The 27,565-nt window shown below is 30.7% G+C and overlaps 1 protein-coding gene across 1 annotated transcript; it reads left to right on the top strand.

Annotated features, from left to right (window-relative positions):
• Window positions 1-10,572: 10,572 nt before the first annotated feature.
• On the top strand, window positions 10,573-12,227 carry LOC143637393 (ribonuclease 2-like). The gene is made up of 7 exons (XM_077104790.1): window positions 10,573-10,731; window positions 10,859-10,887; window positions 10,962-11,035; window positions 11,636-11,737; window positions 11,809-11,884; window positions 11,964-12,055; window positions 12,123-12,227. Exons 1-7 carry the CDS (start codon window positions 10,652-10,654, stop codon window positions 12,225-12,227), a joined length of 558 nt encoding a protein of 185 aa, XP_076960905.1. The 5' UTR covers window positions 10,573-10,651.
• The last annotated feature ends 15,338 nt before the right edge of the window (window positions 12,228-27,565 follow it).

Below are 27,565 nucleotides of genomic sequence, written 5' to 3'. Positions count from 1 at the left end.
TATGTGTAACAGCATTAACGCACATGTTCACTACATCAACTTTTATTTTCTAATTTTAATTTTTTTGCATATAATACAACACTATTGCATATATACGATACACAAATATTGAGTGTATATAATTAAACACTATTGAACATAAAAATACATAGTAATGCACATATGTAATACAATAGTATCGCACAATAATACGTATGTGCATTACAATGTTTTTTTTTTTTGGTTTTTTTTATATTTTTTTTTCGAGTGAAGGGTAACAAAATATAAGAATAATAGGAAAAACAGAAATTTGAAAATATTTTTTATTTTTAATTAAAAATAATTCTTTAGAGTTTTTTTGTTTTCTCTCTAAGGATGAGTTTTTCTTGATCTTCTCCACACACACACACACACACACACATATATATGAGCCTCTCAAGATAGTGAGTCTGGGTTCGTCGACCTTCTTGACCCCTTTGGGCTGGCCCTGGATGAGAAAACTCTTTAACCCAATTTAGAATCTCCTATTTTTTCTCACAAGTGAGAATTGAATCAAATACCTTTCCATTTTTAAGTTGAAATCTTTGTGTGTATCATCTCAATGACTTTAGCTAGGAATCATTATATTTAACCAAGTTTGAAAGAAGAAAAAAAAGGACTTTTATTATCTAACAACTTATGTTGTTCTTTGTTTTTTTAATTTTTATTTTTATTTTTTGTCTTGTCTTGAGGAAACATTCATTCAGTTAATAATCTATCCTTAATCTATACAAATGAAATATTTAAAAGCTCTCTGGTTGCTTCCTATTTTTTTCCAAACTATCAGATTGCTTCATTTGTTAATAGAGGTTTCTCATGCATTTGATCTGAATTTACGGGTATGGGTCTCGCTAAATCCAGATAACCCTTAAACGGGTTATAACATCTCATTAAATTAAAAATTAATCTCACCAAATATTTGATGTGAAAATCCTATAAAATAGGGATATACCAAAAATTAATATATGATTTTTTTTAAAAAGATATTATTTATAATTAAGAAACAATTTTATAGTAAAAAAAAATGAGTGGGTCTTGTGTCTCACTAAACCCAAATAACTTTTAAACCGGGTTATAACATCTCATTTATTTATGAAACTTTTTTTATCATCAAACTCTAAGTATATTATCAACATCCTTACAATAAATAAAATTAAAATTCAAAAAATATATAAATATTAGAAACGAATAATTTAAAACAATCCCCGTAACACGGGGGATAAAAACTAGTGATATATACATTCTAATTTACATTCGATTTTGTTTAAAAAAATACATTTTCTTATTTCGATCAGACACCTCCTATCGGGGAGGGATACTTACATCGGGTAAGATATGAAAAAAGCAATTAGTTAGGCCAATCAAGTAAATTCCAATTATAGTCTTCTGTATGTAAACGATATCAAATACAATTTTTGATATAAATATACGTAAACTAATAGCTAGAGGTGAAAAAAAATCCAAACCAGGTCAAAATACCCGGAATTGGGTTCTTTTATAACCGGTTTTTAGCACTGAACTTGGACCCGACCTTACCTGTAGGGTATAGATAGAGTACAATTTTAAAACCAAAACACGTACCCGGAACTAGACATGATCTGTACCGGATCATACCCTGAACCGAGTGTTTTCAATACCGCAAACCGGGTTTTCCAAATAACCGACTTATACCCGAAAATTACATGAAAAATACACAAAAAAATACCCAAAAACGGGGTAAACCATTGAAAAATTCTATTCATACCTAAAAAATACCTACAAATAGGGTTTTTTTCTATACCCGAAAATATGGTAATGACATACCTGGGTGTAAGGTACCCGATTCCATACCCTACCCAATTAGGGTTTTTTCTATACCTGAAAATAGAGCATTAGCATACCCAAATATAAAATACCCGGCTATTCTTTTCATTGTTGTCTCTCCAATTAACTTGAACCAGAAAACCAAGACTCAAGTATAACTAAATACACAATCGATTTAAAAATAAATATCATTGAAACTATTTTCTTAAAGAAAGAGGACATTCTCTTACGAAATTAAATTGTTAATTTCACTTGTAAGTTGCAATTCATGTCGTGAAAATAACAAATTAAATTGTTAATGAGTTATAATAGAAAATGCCTGTTTAATTTATAAAAAGGTTCAGATTTACAAGATTGCCTATTTCATGGACTATTTGTGTAATTTATTCTAACTCCACATCATAGACATGTGTCACTACATATGTGGTATGCACCAATAACCACGTGCACAAAATTAAAAAAAATCTAGAGCCCTACTGTTACGAGTTATGACAGTCTATCGACTCATTCGTTCATCAGTTCCATCATCAGAAGGAAATCTACCATAAATGAGAAAATTATTTGGCACAACCTAGATTCCCATATTTTTTGCTCACAGGTGGGACTCGAACTCAATGCCTATACATCCTTAAGTTGAAATCTTTGGATGCATCAAGACTTAAGCTAAGGATCATTGCATTTAACTAGGTTTGCCGGAAGAATTTTTTTTATTATTATCTAACCCCTTTTGTTTTCGTTGTCTTAAGGAAAACCTCATTCACTTAATAATCATATATCAACATTTATTTTTCACTCAGTTTCATTTACAAAATAAATACATTTTCTTTTTTTACCTGGGCAACTCCCATCGGGGAGAGGATATTCAGTTGATCGGGTAAAATGCTTTAAAGAGAAATGGAAAAAGCAATTAATTAGGCTAATATATGTACGCACCGTACCGATTTTTTAAAATTCTTGGTATTGGTACCGAAATGTTCGGTCGGTACCGGTATTGAAGGCAAAATTCGAGAAATACCAGTAGCGAAAACTTAAAACTTGGTTCCAATTCGGTACCCAATTCACCAATCGGTAAGCATCGAACTGATATCAATATCCGTTTTGCTCATCCCTAGCTAGAGGTAAAAGAAAAAAATGAACTTGAACCCATACCCGGTTAAAATACTTGGAATTGGAATTTTTTTATAACCGGTTTTTTAGTACATGAACCCGGATCTGAACCTACTCAAAGGGTACGATTAGGGCATGCATTTCGATACCAAACCCTGTACTCGGAACTGGACCGATCTTTATCTGAAACCCGGAACCGATTTCATACCTAGAACCGGTTTTTCCAATACCCAAACCGGGTTTTTTAAATGCCCGACCTATACCCGAAAAATACCTAAAAAATGTGCAGCTCATTGAAAAAACCCTATTCGAACCCAAAAATACATGCGAATATGGTTTTTTCTATACCCTAAAATAAGGTATTAACATAATCGGGTACAAAATACCTGGTTCCATACCCTACATGAAACCTATGACACGGGTATTCGAAAAAATCGATTTGTGCACCTTTACTAATAGCTACACCCCGCTGGTACATGTGGGCCGTGAAAACTAGAAGGGCCCATACTTTTTATTATATTATTTATATTGACACATATCGAATATTTGTTAGACGATATTTGGAACCAAGATCTCCTAACTTCTTGGTGATTTTATGTCAACTTTAACTGGTTTAATATTATATATTTCTATATAAATCTTATCAAGTAAACTCATAATTTTATCTTATTCAAAATATTATATATATATATATATGCAGAGGCGGATCAAAAAAAAATTTCTAAGGGGGACACAAAATGGTACGGATAAAAAAATGGGCCGGTCGAAGAGAATAAGGCATGCCCAATTATTATGGAGGCCAAAGCAAAATGAACTTTTGAAACCATTTCCCAAATATCTTAAGAAGTTTTATATAGTTAATCCTGAGATGAAACTTTGTTTTTAAAAAATTGTTAAGAGTTCTTAGGTTGAAAACTATAAATAAATCAATTTACACAAAAAAAATCAACACAATTATATAAGAGGGTAAAAGCACTTTGTTTTAGCTGTTTTTCAATAAGTTTAAAGAATATTTTTATAATGATAAATGCTTTTTATTAATAAATTTTTTTAAAAAAAAGTGTATACATAAATGACAAATAAAATAATTAAATGCAATATAACTTCCACAATAATAATAATAATTAGTTAATTAATAAAAGTGATGAAAGTTACTATTAATTTGAATTATTAAAAACTAAGATGTCACAAACGTAAAAATTCAATATTTGTCTAAGGAATTGTAAAAAGAAAAAGAATTAAATATCTATCTACCTATACTATTAAAGCAATACAATTTTTTACATGTTATTCAATTAGGCAATCCACGTAGGTTGCGTACAAATTTTCATTTTTACAATTTCCCCTTTAATGAATGATAAAATGTAAAATATGTTATTGGTGGGAATCTAACTTACTACATTACTTTTAAAATTTTCGTGGCTTACCAACTCATATAGAACGAATTGATGTTGGCTTTCTCTTTTTCTTAATTGATGTAGATTTACAACTTTCTACTTTGTTTTATTTTTTCCAACCCGTGTATCACATGAACTCTATCCTAGTGGAACAATAAAACAACTATCAATCAGTTTCTCTTTCATTCTTCTTCTTTCTTCTTTAGCTTTTTACTTTCTATAAACTCCTTCCAACTAATTTATTTTCTCTTTTATCTTCACACTTAGAATACTTAATGAGAGAAAAATTTAACAACCGAACGGTGACACTTGTGCTTAAACATGAAGATCGGCTATTAATCACACTAAGAACATGAGTTAAACCCACGCCATTTGCCCTTGAATCCGCCCTTAGATATATATATATACACACACACTAAGGGAGAGGATCAAGAGAAAACATGAGTTTTCATCTTTTGGAAGAAAACTTAAAAACTTCTAAAGAATTATTTTTAATTAAATATAAAAAAATATTTTCAAAGTTCCGTTTTTGCCACTATTCTTATATTTTGGTCCCCTTCACTCGAAAAATATAAAAAAAAATTTAAAAAATTAAAAAAAAACCCATACGTATTACTGTGCGAAACAGTTGTATTACACATGTGTATTACTATGTATTTTTAAGTTCAATAGTGTTTAGTTGTATATATTCAATATTTGTGTATTGTATATGTGTAGTAGTGTTGTATTATATGGAAAAATAATAATAAAATAAAAGTCGATGTAGTGCACATGTGCGTTAATGTTGTATTGCACAAACGTACTAATGTGTAATCGATGCGCGTATTAGTCTTATATTGCATATATACAATAGTGTGTATCAAATATGTGCAATAGTGTTGTATACTATGCAATAAAAACACTTTTGAATACATGCAATGCACACCATTACACATGCGCACTACACCGACGAGGTTACCGACAATTTTCTTTTTTTTTTCCTTTTTTTTGGAACCAATAACAAAATATAAGAATAATGAAAAAAACAAAAACTTCAAAAAAAAAATTTTAAAAAGTTAAAAATAGTTTTTTAGGTGTTTTTAAGTTTTCTCTTTAAAAGGAGTTTTCACTTGATCACACCTCTATATACTAATACCAAATTTTATAAAAAAAAATGATATTCTCTATTTATAGTGTATAATATTGATGTACTTTCATATCTATTTCCAGTTATTTATTCATAATCCCTTTTGATTTCATATTTTGAATCATGGGTCTAAATTTATATTTCAATCTTAAAAAATGGGAAGATCAATAATATCAAAACTAAAAAAAAAGTTATTTATAGTTTTTCTTCAAATTTGAATATAACAAAAATTAATCATAAGATCATCTCCAACAGTTTTTTGTTCAAACTAGTCACATCATTGCCAAATCAGTTTTCTTAAAACCATCTTTTTTTACTCTAACAATAAACCTTCTCAAACCATCTTTACATTTCCACATCATTACTTACTTTTACATTTATTTTAAATAAGAATTTCACAATACTATAATATATTTAATTTTTATTTAAATAAATAGCAATATAATAAAATTTAGTAAAATAGATAATAATTTTTTTTCTAGGACTTCTTGAACTATTTTTTTATTCGAATTAAACGTTGTAAAATAGATAATAAAATCGTTAAAAAACTAGTCATTAAAAAACTAGTCGTTAAAAAATTTAACCGTTAAACTTGCCGTTACGTAAAAAATAGACAAATAAAAAACGTACATAATTTTTAAAATAAATATAAAAAAATATGTATATATGTATAATATTTTAATATATTTTATAAATATAAATATGGGTATATATATGTGGGGGGGGGGGGGGGGTTTAAAAGATGTGATGTTGGTGCCCACAATTGGGTGGTTTTTATTAGTTTGGAAAATCAAACTTGGCAATTAGGTTTTTGGTTTAAACCATGCTTTCCATTGGTTAATTTGGTTTGAACCAAGAGTAAACAATCTGATGGAGATGGCCTAAGTGATATTAATTCAATAAACATTTACTTTGAAGTGGAAAATTAGGTTTGGTTTGATTGTGTGGGGAAGGGAGAAATTAGTTTTTAAATGATAGTTTGGTTGGTTCATGGATTGAATTGATATCAAGAACACAAAACAAATAAAGAAACAAAATATTTAGAGAAAACTCACTTTATTATAACTAGAGAAATAACTCAAAGCCCGATTACAACAACTATTTTGACCAAAGCATACTTGTTAATGAATTATTTATAGAGTAACCCAAACGTGACAAACAAGAAAATTATTAAAACCTAATTATCACTTAACGGGCTAAACAACCCGTCTTAGATAATCAGGCGAAGACGCTATTGGGCTCTCTAAGGAATTATCCTACCTCCATGGGTTGGGTTGGGAATGAGATTAGGTGGGAATCAGTTGTAAATCTATGATTTATTTGAAAATATTCACAAACAAATCGTGCTTAGCAATGAAAGTGAAAGTGTAATTAATTTAATTATCAGTATAGATTATAATTTTCACTGTCGGCTTTCAAGAAGAAGGGGGGGTGACGTCTCCCAGCCTGATCAACCTGGTAGGCTCGAAATCTTTTATTTTTTTATATATATTTGAAACATATGTATTTTTAATGTTTAAACACCAATTACCCAATACATTAAACCTTAAACCGGTTTTTGACAAGACCTGAGCCCCGGTGCGGAAGCGTGAATAATGATCGTTATTAACGGTGGAGCTCAGATCTGAGCAAGGATCGAATCGTATTCGCTCATGAAAGGGGGTTTTGGACGGATGAGTGGTGTTTGGGAGAGAGCCTGAATCGATTACAATGAACAATAGACTGGATGAACAAACATATGCAATCGATTCACAAAGATAAAGAGGTGGCAGTATGATTTTTTTAACCAAAAGATTGTCAATACAAATCACTCATACATACACACATACATACAATAAAGATCAGCCACCTCCAGGAGAGCTCATCCTGGAGGCGGCGGCTCTCTCAAAGAGATAAACCCTAGATCTCACACAATACACAATACACTCATGCTAGAACAATTAACAAATACATCTATTTATACTAGTCTAGCATGTCTTGGTCTTTAAGCCATCCACCGTTGGTTGAGACCAAAAATATTAATTAATTTCACCCATAATAATAATAATTCGATGCGTCGGTCTAAAATATAAGTCCCAACAATCTCCCCCTTAGACCGATGCCATCGAATTTTCTTCCATGACCACCTCAAAAACCCGTTGTTTTTCGTTGAACTTCTCCCCCTCACGTTAAGCTTCTCCCATTGTTTCTAATCATATCTCTTATATCACTTTTGGATACAGTTGTATAGGCATATGAACGAGGTTTTGAACTTCAAAGATCAACTTCAAGTAGCAAGGTCATCACAAAAAGAAATAAACTCAATGTGATCATCAAATAATCTTCCATTCTTCAAACTTGTTTCTTTCCTTGTAAATCATCTTCAAACCATTCCCTGAATCAAGATAGCATTCAAGTCAACCATAACCCGTTCTTGATTGTCAAGTGACTAACTCTACTGATCATCCGTTCACCATGTTACTAGTGATGACTCTATCTTCTCAACCGTACTAGGAAATCTGAAAACTCACAAACATTGAAACATTTCTAAAGAATCTTGGATTATCGATCTTGATCAACTTTTCCTTAACTTGAGTCTTTCACTTGATTTGAAGCAAGCAATTTGCAATGAAATTCAAGAATTTTTACTCCCCTAATTTCGTTGCAATTGTCTTTGAAAATTGTGTCTTCAAATCAAGTATGGGTGAAACAACCTTGACCATCCATATCAAGATTGTTGATTTTGTAATAAACAAAGATAAACAAAACATTATGTTGGTTGACACTCATAAGGGATAAAATCCGTAAGCTTGGTCAACACTTGTTCTTGTAAAGCTCTTTGATGAAGTTTGTGAAAAATTGATAAGGCTTTGATTTCCTTTTGCTTGTTGATGATTGGATAAAATTTACCAAAATACCCTTGGTATATATCTTCCATATAGCTCAGCTTGGTCAAACGATCAACGGCACCAAAAAATTTCAAGCGTAAGTCATTCACGAGCATGGATTATCGGTTCACGAGCACACAAGTCCTTTAAATCCCTTCACAAGCACACACAGTTTTTACTCAAGCATGCTTGAAAACACTTGCGTTTTTTTTTTTCATTGAGCATGCTGGGGAGCTTGTTCGAGGGCTTGCTCGAAAACACTTGTTTTTCTTTCATCGAGCATGCTGGAGAGCTTGCTCGAGGGCTTGCTCGAAACCTTGCTCGAAGCCTTGCTCGAGAAAACACTTGTATTTTTCTGTCATTACTCGAGCATGCTTCTGTCTTTACTCGAGCATGCTCGAGACCTTGATCAAAAATAGTTAGTCTTTCTGTCTTTTCCTGATCATGCTCAAAAGCAAAAGTGTGCTCGAAAACACCTGTAATTTTTTTTTTCATAGGCATGCTCTAGGAGCCAAAGTGTGCTCGAAGAAGGTTTGCTCAAGTAGAACAAAGTGTGCTCGAGACAAAAAGATAGATTTAAACCAGGATGTGCTCGGGGTTCATGTGCTCGAATCCAAACTTGATGTGCTCGATATAAGATATGCTCGAGATAAGCTGTGCTCGAAGTAACACTTAGTCATTTTACATACTCGAGACCATTCTTATCATGCTCGAGACATCCAGACTTCTTTTCTGCATCATCAATCAATGATTTTCCAATACAGAACCTGCTTGCATATTCCCTTTGCATCTTCCATCTGTTGCTACAAACAATGATTAGATTGCTCCTAGTACCTGTTCTTGACTTCTACATATCAGATTGTTCCAGCAGCAATGTTCTTCAATATTCCCTTTACTGTTCAAGCAGCATACTCATATTAGAACAATTTCAAACACATAAAACCCTAATTTTCAAATCAAGAACCAAGCTTCTTCATCTAAAATTAATCGCTGTAGCAATATCCCAGTCATCTCAATATTAACCATCTATCATCAATCTATCAACAGCCGTTACAGATCTGAAAATCATCTTCAATAACAGTTTTGCCCCAAAACGAGCTAAAAACACTGTTACATCAGATCTGGACCAATATGACCAAATAAACATGAAATTGATGTTGAATCTCCGAACGAGTCATCAACCCAAACATCAATCCACATAAATTTTACCCAAATCATCAAATAATTTCAAAACCCTAAAAATTTTTCAACAAACCTCATCGGCTTAACGTCCATGGTGGATTCAAGAGCGAGGTGAATCAGATTCAGCAGTTAGTCTGAACGATTCGGCGACCTGCTCTGATACCAACTGACAAGACCCAAGCCCCGGTGCGGAAGCGTGAATAATGATCGTTATTAACAGTGGAGCTCGGATCTGAGCAAGGATCGAATCGTATTTGCTCTTGAAAGGGGGTTTTGGACTGATGAGTGGTGTTTGGGAGAGAGCTTGAATCGATTACATTGAACAATAGACTGGATGAACAAACATATGCAATCGATTCACAAAGATAAAGAGATGCAGTATGATTTTATTAACCAAAAGATTGTCATTACAAATCACTCATACATACACACATACATACAATAAAGATCAGCCACCTCCAGGAGAGTTCATCCTGGAGGCGGCGGCTCTCTCAAAGAGATAAACCCTAGATCTCACACAATACACAATACACTCATGCTAGAACAATTAGCAAATACATATATTTATACTAGTCTAGCATGTCTTGGTCTTTAAGCCATCCACCACCGTTGGTTGAGACCAAAAATATTAATTAATTTCACCCATAATAATAATAATTCGATGCGTCGATCTAAAATATAATTCCCAACAGTTTTTTTAAACGAAAAATTTACACAACGCAAATCATAACTCAATTAGCCCATATAAAAATATAACTGTTTAAACCGAATAAAAAACACCTTTTTTACTTAAGGCCTGAATTTTTTCTTGCATTTGACTAAAAAATTTAACGGTTCTTGGGAAAAACCATATAAGTGTCTAATGAGTCATAGATTTGGATTATTAAATTCAATGGTTTTGAAACACTCTTATCTATCTTTTTCCTTAAATTAAGTATATTTGTTTTCGTGATCTTGCTATTCTATAAATACCAACGACTGCCTCATCTCCTTACTCAAAAATCTGGCACACACAGATAACTAGATCCAATAACAGCAATGGCTTCATTTCCGACCATGGTGATCCCCTCTCAATTCTACTTTCCGGATTGTTAGCGGTCAGTGGTGACCGAGGAGCAACAACCACTGAAGAAGCGGGGTTTGATTACTTCATGTTGTCTCTCCAATGGCCCGCAACTTTCTGCTCAACGCATTCAACTAAATGTTGTCCTCAAAATGGTTGTTGCCCAGGGTAATATTAAGCATATATTGGTTCATTTATCTTAAGTCATTTAAGCAGACATATATTCTTATTTATTTTCCAAAGTTGTACTCTGAATACGATCATGAAAAATTCATTCATTTTTTATGTTTTTCAGAGCAAATTCTCCACCAGGATTCACAATCCGTAAGTTGTCTATACAAACTTTCTATATTCATTTAAATAACAAACACGTGAGTAACCTCTATGCCGTGTCGTAGATGGACTATGGCCAAGTAACGAGGATGGGACATGGCTATCATGTTGTACCAATAACGCTTTTGATGAAAAAGAGGTACTGTATTATTTTGATACAATATATATCCTTTGGGATAGAGGAGATGTTTATTTCATGCTACTTACATACTACCAATAGCATAACAAAATCTGTAAATATTTTACTAAATACGCTTTGTAATATTTTCAAGTTTTCAATTCGTTATCATCCAACCTGTTTTCACATAATCACCGCTATGATAAGTATCATATTTAATTAGGTAAGCAATCCACCACAATAATGCCTTATCATAATTTACGTACAAGACAACCTACATCCATGAAATCACATCACATTATATCGAAATTGTTAATCAATATCCAATTAATCATCAGCCTATAAAAAAACAGAACTTGATCGTCAATCGATCAATATTTGCCTTGTTCTTAATGAAAAAGCTTGAGCGTAATTATGAAAACATATATGGATTTGAACCTAATTGAATTTTAACCTTGAGCGTAATTTGTATATACATTGAGCGTAATTCGCAGACCTAATGTACGATAAACGATTATTGTATAGTAGCCCTCTCCTATTTTTTATATTAATGGCTTTGATAATTATTTATATAATCAGTAACCATACATGCACTAACATATTTTTTGTTCGAATATGTAGATTTCATCATTGGTTGGTGCCTTGTCAATATATTGGCCGATACTAAGTTGCAATAATATATCATCATGCCATGGCAAAAAGAATCGGTATTGGGCTCATCAGGTGGATATTGGATATATTTTAGCTATATATGATTTTGTTTAATTTTTGCGACCTATCATACCTAAAATTAGAAACTAACTAGACTTGATCCCTTTGTTGTCTCATACTCGATCGGGCCGGGACGGGCCGTGTTTGGTTATCAGTGGGGTAAGTATTTGATTCTATTAATATTATTGCTTTGCTGAAGGAGCTGAAATATAATCTTACTATTTCACTTTATTTGCAGAGAAATATGGTACGTGTGCCGCTCCGGTAACAAGGGATGAATATGAGTATTTCCTGACAACCCTTGAAGTGTATCTCAAGAATAATGTCACGGTAAGGTTTTACTATCTTATATTACCATTTAATTAGTAATAAATTATAATTGTATAACGTTGACCAGGATGTTCTTTTAGAAGCTGGATATGTACCTTCAGATTTAGTTAAGTACCCGTCAAGTGACATTATGGCCGGACAAGTTGTGAAGGTGTTTGCGCTATTAAAATGAATAAGTTGGTTATGTGAAATTAATGTGAAAGTAAGTGATAATGTGAAAATATAAGGAGGTTTGTGCGATGTAAATGGTTGTTTAAAAAAGTTTGTGACAACATCCGTAGGTGTAGTTGACGCGCCAAGTGATTAGACGGGTATGAAAGTCTTTGTTATTAGATCGTAGATGCACTTATACTATTAATGTTGTTTCTTAAAAAATAAAGATTTTAACTCCATAAATTTATACCCTCTTCAGTTTGAAGAATATATTGAAAAAAAAAATAGTTACAAAGATTAAGTTTTGGAACCATGTATTTTCTTATCATTTTTTGGGTTTAGTAATTTGGGAAGGGAAAACTTTTGTAGATATCCTCTATGGGGCTAGTTACTTTTGTTATATTTTAGGCAAATGAATAAAAGGAACCCGAATTACAAATAACGTAACTTGAGCTACAGATGAAGTTATGAGGTCCATTAGTAGTGAATAGAAGTCTTACAATACAAATCCCATCAAGTCAATGACAAGAAACTAGTGTGCACGGTTCAAATGATGGTTCCCACTTCTATTGTGCATCAGTAGTTCCCAATGAGGGATACTATTGACTAGTTGAAACATGAAGAGTTTCCAATCAACCATTTAAACAGATATATTGTTAGTTAGACATTTAATACAATTTAACTCATGTATTAATCTTTTGAGTGTTTATCTCACTAAAACGGTGCGGGTTCGTGTCCTACATAGTGTGGATTATGCGAATTTTAGAAGTAGGTTTCAACAGGGTATGTGCTCGCTAGTTAAAAAAAGGTTTGAGTTGTTTCTCTTTTATTTTTCGTTGTAAACTAAAGTGCTACCTTAGTTGAAACACACGTTTTTACACCTAAAGTCATAGCAAAACATACATCAATTTCCAGCAATAAAGATTTCATTCCGATTGTTTTTCTTTCACGTGCTAGTGTCTTCTCCAGTAGTATAAACTGCTGCAATAATCTCTAAAGCAATTAAATAATCGAAAGCAATAATGAAAAATAAACATGCATCGTGTGTAATCACATTACTTTAAAAGTACTATTGGCCTACAAACATTATTAATCACTCTCCAAGGTTAACCAAAAAGATGAATCGAAGCATTCTTGGTTCTATACTTCTACCTGAATACATTTAATCCTTTCTACAACCCATATTTTAACTTATCCCAAACTATAGACAGCCCATGTTAGCTTTAGTTTAGCCCACATTAAAATCTATTAGCTATGAACTTTGCTTCACTCACCTAATACTATCATTCATGGTTTTGGATTTCAGATGTATTTTAAATCAACTTTTATGGTCACGTGCAACTTTCATATTACACCCCTCTAACTAATAGTAATATACAAGCCATAAAACAATAAAACTACATGCAATTTTTTACGTACACCCCCTCTAACTAATAGTAAAATTCACATTTAGACTGGTACATGTATTTTTAACACCTTAAGTGTAAAAAGTTTGCATAATAGCCCCTTTGGTTTGATTTGTATTTTAAATACGACTCAGCTTTCAATGAAAGCTACACTACAGTGTCGCCAAAAATAATCATAAAAAGGATATTGATACCAATGTTGTTCGAATATTCAGTTCTTCACGATAAAGATAATTATATTTGGCACGTTGGATTTTGATCGAACCTCTTAGTGAAAATATTAATAATAATAATAATAGTAGTAGTCACGTCGCAACGACATACCCAAGATTTAATTAAATATTGTATTTTAGTATTCATTTTTATTCCTTTTGGTTGCAATATTGAGTGCTCGTATCATACGGGTACCGTAACGAACAGAATCGATACCGACTGAAAGCCCGTCTTGAAGTGATCTCGATCAAGTTGCGGGAAGAATAGGTATACGCAAAATATAGAACACGGCAAAACAGTTTTTTTACGTATCACCTACGGTATACCTGTTACTGTGCAATAATGGCCCATGCCGAAACGCGCGGGCACAAAAACCCGTTAATTTCAAACATGAACTTTAATTTTGCAATCTTGTTAACGTTTTCAAGAAGAAGAAAGCGTTTATTTATAGCAAAAACTATGAATCTTGATTCTTTTAAATTTGCTTCGATTATCAGTCAATATTAAGTAATCTAATTCAATTCTTGTTATTAGCCGAAAACCAAATCTGTTCGAACTATGTTTAAGCTTTACATACTTAATTCAGTCTGGTAATCCTGTATTCGGTTTCAACAGTGAAAAAATATCAAGCATAGGAAACCTAAATCAAAACCGATGAACTACCCTGATTAGCAGTAACTTCTTGGAACGTGTACCAAGCTACGACGGATGTTGGACCAACTTCAAAGTTATATAGAGAGAGGCAGCTTGTGGTGTGAGAAGTGACTAGCGTGCCATTGCAAGCCAATTTATGCATGGGAGCATGAGAATGCTTAATCCCACCTATTCCTTATTGTTATTGTTAAGGAAACAATATCCTATCAATCATTTTAGGGCTTCAATTTATATATCTCTTTTATCATCTTATAATGATACATTATCGACCCGTTTATTAGTAAATCAGTCGAATTTGTCACCTACAAAAATGTTCATATCATAACTAATTCAGTTTTGTTTTGTTCAACGTTTTTTATTACGTGTTCCTTTTCATCAAATACTTTTCAAAAGTTTAAATGAAAATTTTGCTATTTTTAAGGTCAAGAGTATGGATATAAAATAGATCATCATCTAAAAAACCGTTTTAAGGGAACAAGTGTGCTTTACTTATCGATTTAATCTTTTATAAGAAGTTATTAAAACTATTAATGTTTCCAAACATAAATTGAATGCAAATGTCGGCCACTTTTGAACTATCTCGGGTCGACATGTTATATACGTTAACACGAATGTTAACCATGCAGACACGCTATTTGGAGCCAATGGAATGCACCAACTACATACCAAAGGAATATTAGTAACATTTGCTACATAATAGGACTATATATGGTAGCTTTTGAAATGCATTATATGTTTGGATTTGAGCCCAAGAGTGTAGCTTTTAAACTTGGAAAATAGTTTTCGGTATTTATTATGTTAGTATCTTTTACCTTTATTTTGTTGTTTATTTCATATAATTCATTTTATTAATTTAAACATTGACAAATTCTGTGTAGGGTTCAAAATCTAGTTATATAATATATTGTTCCCAAACTTTTGGTTTAATTTTGACCCATTAAAGTCTCCATCTTCGAATCTTAGCTGTACAAACTCCTATAAACGTTTCTAGAAATAGCAGTTCAAGGCACTTGTATAATCTCACAAGTAGTGAATAATATTATATAATTTACATTAGATAGTGTCCTCGCTATTTGCATGTTGGAAGGTCTTCTTGTTTTAAAGATAACTACAAGCATTATTACTAAGAAAGAGTTAGCACGAGAATCCTTTTACTCGGATGAAGATTGTGAACGAGGTCACTAAATGTAAAATGAAGTTTGTAGTTTTTATTCAAACGTATGCTAGTTTTGTGTTTTATATGTCTGATATTGACAAAATTTGACACTTATTGCACATTTGTTTGCAAATATTTGGAATATGTTTGGTTGTGTTTTATATGTCTGATATTGACAAAATTTGACACTTACTGCACATTTGTTTGCAAATATTTGGAATATGTTTGGAAGAGGATCGAAATTTTGATTCTAGTGATGATATTATTATTTCTATATCATAATTTTTTTTTATTTTTAATTTATATTGGAAACAAATAATTACTTTAGTTAATGAAAATCCATATGATAATTGTATATAGTGACATTTAATTTCATATAATTGTAAAAAGTTATGCTAAAAGTAGTATGGATATTTTACTAAAATTATTTTTTTCGATACAATATTTGTGTCACAAAAGCCTTTAATACGTAAACACATACATATATATGTGTGTATAACAAGTCACTAAAAGCCCACAATTTTGTAGCAACACCTAAGGATGAGATACTGGTACCGACTACCGATACTGGTACACATATCATACCGAAACGATACCGTAGCGATAGATTCGATATTAAGTTTTCCAACAATTCGACCTTGTTATTTCGATATAGATACGTAACAATCTTATCCCTAGCTGCATATCGGCCAAAATAGTCTCATTAAAAGGTTTTAGCGGTAGAGTTTCTACTGAAAATTGTTTTACTGCTAGCTCATACAATGGTGTTAAGTGACACAATTTGTAAGTTTTTGTTTGATTACACGAATTTTTAGGTGATTCTATCCCAAAAATTAAACACTTGTCCTCTAAACGGTGTATTTGGGTACCAAACTCCATATTCGCTATCACTCAGTGGAGGATCTTGAATATCTATTATAGATGGGCTGCAGCCTAAAAGTTATGAGACCCAAATTGTTTTCCTATTTCTAAGTTTCGAGTCTACAATCCGGTTCTAGTCGGGTCAAACATCTATATTCGAACATTCAACTAAAACACCAATTCAATCATTCAACTCTAAATTCAATAATTCAACCTTTTGTTCATGCACATAAAAATCAATTTTTTAAACAAACCAAAACAAGACGTAAGGGGAAAGATGACTACCTTAAAAGAATCACAACTCAAATACTGAATTCACATAATCAAAACTTCCAATAATTCTAAACCTTAACCTACCAAATTGAAAAAAAATTACATAATGGTGAAATGCGAATTGCCAAGCCTGGTCTCTACTTGCTCTTGTTGACTGTTTCGGTTAATTGATTTCACACCCACATGAGTCAGTCCTTAACCTCAGGCCTCAGCGTCAGCGCCCTCGATTAATCGATTTCACACCCAAACGATTTCAACTACTTGCTTTTGTTTAGTGTCGAACCTCACACACAATCGATTTCATGAATTTATACAAGACTGCGCCCAATGGAAACTCCGTTGTGTTCGAATATGCACATAACACATTAGAATTAGATGTTAGGTTGGATTTTGGGCTTAATGTTTGGTTTTCGTTTTTTTATTATTTGGGCTTGGTCTTAGTCTTACGGGGTTTTATTTCTTAGCCTTTCAAGGATGGGCCTAAGTCAAATAATTTGAATGGGCCGGACTCAAGTAATCTAGCTGAGTAGACTCAATACATATACTAGTTTTTAATACATATATATATATATATATATTTATTGAAAAAACAACACTATCAAACAAAAAAAACCCTTATGGGGACGCCCATATTATCAATCCCATTTCATATGCACCACATACAATAGAAATGTGCTAAAATGTATACGGTTACTTTATGCGTGCTCTGATTCAAAGTTATTATTTAAGTTAAGACGTAATTCTTAAAAATACTAATTATATGTGATCCTTAACGAGTGAAAGTTAGGAGTATTAAAAACCAATATCCCTAATAATAATAATAATAATAAGTTAGTAAAGTAGTTCACATAAAACCCAAAGAAAAGTTTTTCTATAAAATTAAAACACTACTGATGGAATTAAAACCATGACCTTTAATTCTATAGACTACTATTCTTTTCATTGCACCAAAGAATTATTTTGTTGACTGTGTTTTAAAACAATATATATATATATATATATATATATATATATATATATAGGAGATGGATCAAATACAAATAAAAAGTTCATACTAAACGTGCGAATGAAGTAAATAGACGGTGGCAATTTCGTAATTAATCAACCACAAACAATTCTTCGCATAAATATGCAAATTCTGAATAATTGAAGTTTTGCCATTACAGAGCTTGATTCAATTAAAGATGGCATTCGATTCAACCTATACCCAGCTTGATTCAAAATTGAAACATATACAAAGCTTGATACAAAATTGATTATTAAACCTATCATATCTTGATTCAAAATCAATTAAACATGTTTAGAGCTTGATTCAATTGTGATTTACAGAGCTTTTCAAAATTTGAGTAATTGAAGCTTTTGCGATCAAAGAATTTGATTCAATTGAAGGTCACAGTTGATTAAGCGTGTACAAAGCTTAATTCAAAATCAATCAAACGTGTAAAAAGCTTGATTCAACATGATTTTGAAGAAGAAGAAGAAGAAGAAGAACTGTAGTTGTAATATAGTTACACTATTTATAAAAAAAAATTACTCTTGTTATAAGAATAATTACGCTATACAAAATTATTCTACCTACAAAGTTGTTTTATATATGGAGTAATTATCTTGTGTAACCAGAGTAATTATCATGAATAAATATAATAATTATTTTTGTTATCATCGTTGTTTTACCAGTAGAGTAATTATCGTGTACAATTAGAGTAATTATTGAAACAATTGACTTTTAATAAAACAATCATGATAACGAAAGATATTTACTCTATTAATATAGTATAATTACTCTAGTTACACGAGATGATTAGTCAATGAATAAAACAACTATTATTATAAACTGTATAAGTAGTGTAATTATATGCATGGCTAGAGTAATTGTTTTTTTGTGTGTAACAGTTACTTGTGCTTTTGTATTGATTGAAATCACATCATCGTTCAATGGTTTCATTCAGTTTTTGTTTTCTATCAAATAGAGTAATTGTGTTTACAAGTAGAGTTATTACTTATGTAAATAGATTTTGGTCCAGCTTAAACATATATTGACACTAGAGTAGAGTACATAACTATAATAAATTAATTATACATCTAACATAATTATATAGCCATATACTACTCCAACCCAAGCATATAACCAAATTAATTAACGTAATTCATATTACTCTAGTCATACTTGATAATTACTCTACTAAAATATCAATATGATTTAAATCAAAATTACTCTACTTTTAGAAAATAATTACACTAGTAGTCATAGAGGATACTACAGGAAACAAAACCCAAATGCAAAATCGTCAATATACCCTAGTTATTTCAATTAAACAATATACAGTTGATCACGTTATGTTGCCTGTTGTGATTTCTTGTTTAGTTTTGGATTTTCAAAGAATTCGTTCACATATCTGAGATTCACATCAGTTGTTTTTGTTTGTTTCTTTGTTTTTTGTTAGATATGAGGGTCAATTAAATTACAATTTTGCCACCGCTCTTTTTTCTGCTTTTCTTCATTGCGCATGTTTTGCACCAAAATTTAGTTTGTATGCTATCCCTCCCCTATATATATACAAATTAAATATTTGTACTAAACGTGCGAACTAAAACAAAATGGAGGCGGTGGCATTTTTGTAAATAAGTGAAAATCATGTTTATAGTGTAATTACCCGACAACTCAATAAACACGTAGTGTACACTATATAGTTTACAAATAGAGTAATACTATATAGTTTACAAATAGAGTAATTTTATTACTCTATTTGTAAACTATGTAGTGTAATTAAATTGCACTACTTGTTTCAACTAGGGTAATTGTTTTGTTAGTAGAGTAATTATTGTATCTACTTCTTCTTCCTCAAATAATCTGCTTCAAAATCATGTTGGTTCAAATATTAACCAGTAACTACAAAGTTGATTGGCAAATCGAAGGTTGTATTGTTCAATCTGTTTTAAAAAGCTTTAAATCGGCGAATTTGTAAAAATTGTTGGTTCAAATATTACCCAGTAACTACAAAAATTTGATTGATATTGCTGATGACATCATTATCAAATTGAAGTGAAGGCTATCTCATTTGTAAACCTTAATAAACAAATCTAAAGTAATATAGATTCAAGAATAGCAACAAGGGTAAGAATTGTTCTTGTTAAACAAAATAGAGTCTGAATGTATGGTTACATTAATTACTCTACTTATATAAGTTTATTACTCTACTTGTAATACAAATTACTCTACTTAAAATTGAAAACAAAACTACTTTAAATTGAAAATTACACTATTTAAAATTGAAAATTACTCTAAGTGAAATTTTAAATACTCTACTTGAAATTGAAAATTATTCTACTTGAAACTACATATTCAAAGTATTTACGTATCGTCTCTTCAACCATCAAAATTAATTAATTCCTAATTCTGATTGATCTGAGTTTGTACAAATCTTGTTCAATTAATTTCACACACTCTTAATTCCTGTTGACTCATCTTCATATGTTATTTCAATTGATTAATTTGGTTGATTTCACCTAAACCCCTTAAAAAAAGTGATGCTTTGTTTTTTGAAGATTGAATTCTATTTTAATTGAATCATATAACTCAATCGATTTCATCAAATAACGAGTTGTGGGTGAATGATACGATGAAGACATGAGCAATTAGGGAAGGAGAGGCTGATCTGTAAAGAAATTACAGAATAGATGTGGGAGCGAGTGTTGTAGGTGAATGATGAAAGATTCTTTTAATTACAAAATTGCAACCGATCAATTCTTTGATTCGTACGTTTAGTACGGTTTTTTATTCGTATTTGATCTATCTCCTATATATATATATATATTGGTGGGATCAAATGAAAACACTTTTTAAAAAGAAAAATTAAAAACTCATAAAGAATTATTTTTAACTTCTAAAAAAAAATTTTGTTGTTTTTTTTCCCGATTATTCTTATATGTTGATATTGTTCCAAAAAAAAAAGAAAAAAGAAAAAAAACATTGTCAGTGTAGTGCACATGTGTAATAGTATGCATTGCATATATGCAAAAGTGTTGTATTGTATAGAATACAACACTATTGCAAATAATGACGCACATGTGTAATACACACATCGAATATACATTAGTACGTATGTGTAATACAATATTAACGCACATACACACTACATCGATTTATTTATTTATTTATTTATTTATTTATTTATTTTACATATAATACAACATTACTGCACATATGAAATACACAAAAATGAATATATACAATTAAACACTATTGAACATAAAAATACATAATAATATGCATGTGTAATACAACATTATCGCATAGTAATACGTATATGCTTACAACGGTTTTTTGATTTTTTCTAGTGAAAAGTAACAAAATATAAGAATAATGTCAAAAACGAAAATTTGAAATTTTTTTTAATATAATTAAAAATAATTCTTTAGGAGTTTTTAACTTTTCTCTCTAAGAATAAGTTTTCTCTTGATCCTCTCCATATATATAGGATCAGGATCATGTAAGAACTTTTTAGGAATTGAGAACTTTGAGAACCATTTTGGACCACAAAAAACCCAAAAATAAAAAAATCATAAAACAAAAAAAAACACAAAAATAAAAAAAGTAAAAAACCAAAGTTCTTATTTATTATTCCGGTTTCTAAAAAAAACGTAAAAAAAAAATTCTCGATTTAGATAAATTATACGTATATGTACACACATATTTTTTTTCCTATACACATATGTATAATTTAAGGTAAATGATAATGTACATATGTGTACATTACGTAACTAGAGATTAAATAAAAGTATACATATATGTATAGGTATAATACGAATTAAAAAGAAAAAAAAATCAGTTTTTTTTATTATACATATATGTATAATATGTTCACACATGTTTTTTCCTATACACATATGTATAATTTAAGGTAAATGATAATGTACATATGTGTACATAATTTAAGATAAATGATAATGTACATATGTGTACATTACGTAACTAGAGATTAAATGAAAGTATACATATGTGTATAGGTATAACACGAATTAAAAGAAAAAAAAAATTGGTTTTTTTTAATGAAACCGCAATGAAATATAAGAATTTTGGTTTTTTTATATTTTTAAAATTTTCGTTTTTTTTTTGTTTTATAATTTTTTTAGAGGCTTTTTTTTGTGGTCCAAAATGGTTCTCAAAGTTCTCAATTTGCCAATGGTTCTCTTAGGATCCTTACCCTATATATATATATATATATGTGGGTGAGTTATAGTAAAAAGAGATAGTTTCTAGGAAGAGTAAGAATAGAACTAGGCCATTGGATCTAGGATGTAGTGGTTAAGATTAGTAGTTTCAAAAATACCAAATAGTTCCCTAAATAGGCTCACATAGTTTCCTAACTCTAAATTTTATGTCCTTTCTACTCTTCCTACAAAACTATGTATTTTTATTTTAACCATTTTATATATATATATGGAAAGTATCGAATGAAAACCCATTTGAGTTGTGAAAACTCTAGAAACACATTCTCAACCACATGTTTGTAATTAAAGTTTGAATCTTGTGTTTCACAATTAAAATTAATAAAAAATGTAAACATAAATATAATTTTTTCTCTCTCCTAAAAAGATATATAAAAATTAGCAAAAAAATGTAAAAAAAATAGCAAAACAAATTTTTTTTATTTTTCGAAGTTTTGTATTAAATGTAACAACATATAACACATGTGCAAAAAAAAAAAAAAAACGATGTTACATAGGGTTTTCACAACTCAAGTGGGTTTTCATTCTATATTTCCCCTATATATATATATGGGTGGTTTATAGTAAAAAGAGATAGTTTTGTAGGAAGAGTAAGAATAGATATAGGCCCTTGGATTTAGGATCTAGGGGTTTAGAAACTAGGATTTAGGCTACATAGTTTCTTAAATAGGCTTATATAGTTTGCTAACTCTAAATTTTATGTCATTCTTACTCTTCTTACAAAACTATGCATTTTTATTTTAACCCTTTTATATATATATATATATATATATATAGGGGTGAGTTCTAGTGAAAACTCCTTTTAAAGAGAAAACTTAAAAACTCCTAAAAACTTCTAAAAAACTATTTTTAACTCTTTTTAAAATTTTTTTTTGAAGTTTTTTTTTCCATTATTTTTATATGTTGTTATTGGTTCCAAAAAAAAAAAACTTATCGGTAACCTTGTCGGTGTAGTGCGCATGTGTAATGGTGTGCATTGCATGTATTCAATAGTGTTTTTATTGCATAGTATATAACACTATTGCACATATTTGATATACACTATTGTATATATGCAATATAAGACTAATACGCGCATCGATTACACATTAGTACGTATGTGTAATACAACATTAACGCATATGTGCACCACATCGACTTTTATTTTATTATTATTTTTTTCCATATAATACAACATTACTACACATATACAATACACAAATATTGAATATATGCAATAAAACACTATTAAACTCAAAAATACATTGTAATACACATGTGTAATACAACTGTATCGCACAGTAATACGTATGTGCATTACAGCGTTTTTTTTTTAATTTTTTTTATTTTTTTATATTTTTCGAGTGAAATATAAGAAAATATAAGAATAATGGCTAAAACAGAATTTTGAAAATAATTTTTTTATTTTTAATTAAAAATAATTTTTTATGAGTTTTTAAGTTCTCTCTAAATGTGAGTTTTCTCTTGATCCTCTTAAAATAGTATATATATATATATATATATATATATATATATATATTAACAATTATGAACCTCTTGAAATAATGAGCCTGGGTTCGCCGACCTCCCTGACCCCCTTTGGGCCGACCCTAGATGAGAACACTCTTTAACCCAACTTTGAATCTTATATTTTTTATATGAGTGAGATTTGAACCAAATACCTTTCCATTTTTAAGTTGAAATCTTTGTGTGTATCATCTTAATGACTTAAGCTAAGGATCATTGCATTTAACCAGGTTTGACAGAAGAAAAAAAGAAGAATTTTTATTATCTAACAACTTATGTTTTCGTTTTCTTGAGGAAATTTTCATTCACTTAATAATGATATATCTACATTTTAATTTTCACTCGATTTTGTTCATAAAAAAATACGTTTTCTTATTTCGATTGGACAACTATCGGGGGAGGGATATTCGGTAGATCGAGTAAGATACTTTAAAGAGAAACGGAAAAGGCAATTAATTAGGCCAATCAAGTAGATGGCAGTTACAGTCTTTAAGATATATAATCGACATCAAATACAGTTTTCTATATAAATATATGTAGATGTAGATTAATAGCCAGAGGTGCAAAAAATTCTGAACCTGGTCAAAATACCTGGAATAGGGTTTTTAATATACTCGGTTTTTAAGCACTAGAACCTGGACCGACCCTACTCGTAGGGTATAGATAAGGTATGTATTTTAATACCAAAACACGTACCCGGAACTGGACATGATCTGTACCGGACATACCCGATGTAGTATCCGAAAATCCAAGACCAAAAATATAAATACCAAATCACCATACCGTATACTAACGAGTTCATAAATAGTAAACCTCAAATTAATAATGATTTTGACTGGCCGAGCATAATTAAATTTTAAATGTTGTAAAAGTAGAATAGTTAATAGCTCGTAAATCAAACATTTTTATTTAAACAACTAGTTTTAGACCCCGTGTATTACACGGGATGACCTAAATAATAAATTTACAAATAAAGTTAATCAATAAGTATATAATGTATGTTAAAAATAAATATGTTACATATATATTTCTTATTCTTATTACTGAAATTTTAAAACTAAATACCAACTATGTTATTGAAATCAAAATTAGTGGAACCTACCAAATAAATTTTAAAAAATAACATAATGTCCGCAAATAATGTGCTAAATATACAACCTGTAACACTACAAAGTAATATTTTTTTTAATAGAAAATATTAAAAGGTACTCGTACACTTAAATACATATTTAGATTATTTTTGACTTGTTTCCTTTTAGTTAACTATGTAGCTTAGCTTATTTTACCCAACTTCACAACATGAAAACAACAATAAAACCATTCAATTAAGATAAAAACACATTCAAGATGAGAATTAAGTACGAATTAATTCAACGAAATACAAAAAAAAAAAACTAATAATCATATGAATCAAATAATAAGCAAACTTTTCAAAACATATTCAAAATCAAAGTAATGAAAATAAAATCAAACAAATATTGTTAAACTCTAAGAAACACTATGAGAACCCAAAATAAAACTATTTAAATCAAATATTTTTTAATATAATGTTTTCATTTTTTTTTACTATTTTAATATGATTATTGTATATGTTATTAACAAACTAATCTTTTTGTTTATTGTAATAAATTATATTAGTTAAATAAATTTGATTTTATATAAAATAAAAACAACTTAAATCTGGAGATAATATGAAAACTTAGGTTGACTTTTATAACTGAATTTTTAACTTAAATGTAAGATTTATCTAACGTATATATAAAAAATATATACTAATTATAATAAAATATCTTAATTTATAAGATACAAAAGTGAAGGAGTTTTGGTGGGAAAAAAATTATTAGATGAAACATGGTGATGACATGTGTCACAATTATTTTCTTTTATTAGAATATGTAGATTATAAGTCTAGTGTTGGTTTAATTAGTTAATAAACTAAAAGGTTTGTATTGTAATTATCGAATAAATTGAGATAAAGATTGGGGACCATTGTTGGCATTCATTAAAACTTGATTTGAAGGATCTCTGGTCTACGAATTTCCGACGATAAGTTGGTAGGTTCCATAAATGGGGGAGGGGGGGGGGGTTTGGTGAGCTTTTAAAACTTGCTTATTTGCTTGTTTGCTCATTGAAAAGCAAAATGTGTTTGGCAAAGCTTCCCAAAAGCTTTAAATTGTAGCTTTTCAAAAGTTGCTTTTTCCTTTCAAAAAGCTAATAAGCAAAAAATCAATTTTAAAAGCCCACCCAAGCACCCCCTAGATAAGCCACAACGTTCAAGTCTAGTTTAAATACAACGAAAAATCTATTCAACGAAACCCTAAACCTCTCTTTCTCCCACGCCACCCCCCTCAGCCGCCAAGGATCTTTTGTCGTCTCAATACCTGCAACCGCCGTTAATACTGCTTACCAGAGACAAGGGCCGCCACCGCTTTCTATTGTCGTCAGAGACAACCGCAGCCGCAGCCGCCGCCGTTTATCTGTTAATGTGCCTAAGTCACTGTCGCACCTCCTCATCGGACCACAATTGGCGTCTCCGATAACAATTTTATATTAACTCGATTTAATTGATTCCGGAAATATGGAATATATATATATATATATATATATATATATATATATATATATATATATATATATGGGATGGTTCATGTACAAAATAATGTTTTATACATGAGAACGTAGGAAATAAAACCAATCTATCAAAAATGAGAATGTAGAAAATAATATCAACTACAATATCAATCTACATAAGTAATATTTTATAGGAAAATTGGATTTTAATAATCCCAACTTTCTGTTATTAGCCAATAATAATCCCAACTTTGTTTATTACCACCAGTGGTCCCAAATTTAAAAAAGTTAGCTCTCAATGGTCCCCCGTTAAAAAAAAAACCTAACGGCGTTAAGTTTATTTCGAATTTCAAACTGATTTTTTAGGGCTTTTGATCGGAAGAACGATATGAGTTTATTGATGTAAAACTTAGCTCGAAACGATACTCCAAACAACTTAATATTTGTTAATTTGAAGTTCAAACACCCGATTTGAAGCACTAATCAAGCCATTTGAAGCATCGTTTTGAGCTAAGTTTTTGTAAGTCCCGAATCTGGATCACTACAATATGATATCAAGTATCTTGATGTTAGTGCGAAATCTTAACACAAGATGATTCAAAACAATAAGCAAGAACACGTAAAACACACGATGGAATGCTTCAAGACACACGTTATTAAAAACGTCGGGTGCTTAAGCACTTGCTTACAATACTCGTTCTACCAACAACACAGTGAACGACTAATCTCTCTCTATCAAACGCCAACCCCAAAACCCTATACAATATGATCTATATATAGGGTAACAAAACAACTAGACCAATAAAGCCCAAACCCACCGAGATCTTATTAGGTGATCTCGGTTTACATCCACAAGCACACTAACACGACATACAATAATATAACTAAGTACAACCCACACAATATAGACCCAACAATCTCCTCCTTGGTTTGTAGTTTTGTCCTTTAGTCGTACTCCATAATATCAACATCGGCATCCTTTAGACCACCTGCCCAATAACCAGTTTTGATAATGGAAGCTGCCATTCTGGTGTATTTCTTTGCAGTCGTTTCAAAAATTGGATCAGCAATGATTTGAAATCTGCTGAGGGTCTTGATATCACGTTCTCCAAGCTTGAGCAAATCCTTTGGATCAACAAATCTGTATTGCCCCTTACCCTTCTATAAACGTATGACGACAGTAGCAGTCATACTGTCAAACATCCAGAATCTCATATTCTCTAAAGTTCCATCAGGTATTGCATCAGGTACAGGAATATGAGTAGCCTTCTTTGTTGCAGGCCACATCACGTTTACCATGGTTTTTCTTGTCTTTGGATCCTTTCCACCTTTAGCTTTCTTCAAGAATGATTTGGCAGTTGTCATCTTCGGAAAGCTTCTATCCACTTGGTTCCTGAGGAAGTTCCAGAAATCAATTCCTCTTTTATCATTAGTTGGATTGTGGAATGGTGCTTTGATGAGGTCACTGAGATCCAACTTTGTCCAAGA

Source organism: Bidens hawaiensis, unplaced genomic scaffold (assembly GCF_021521415.1).
Source record: "Bidens hawaiensis isolate Kalapana, Puna unplaced genomic scaffold, B.hawaiensis_p1.1 tig00008259_1, whole genome shotgun sequence".
Lineage (NCBI taxonomy): Eukaryota > Viridiplantae > Streptophyta > Magnoliopsida > Asterales > Asteraceae > Bidens > Bidens hawaiensis.
The sequence above is the reverse complement of the archived record's forward strand: the minus strand, read 5'-3'. Positions and strand labels throughout refer to the sequence as shown.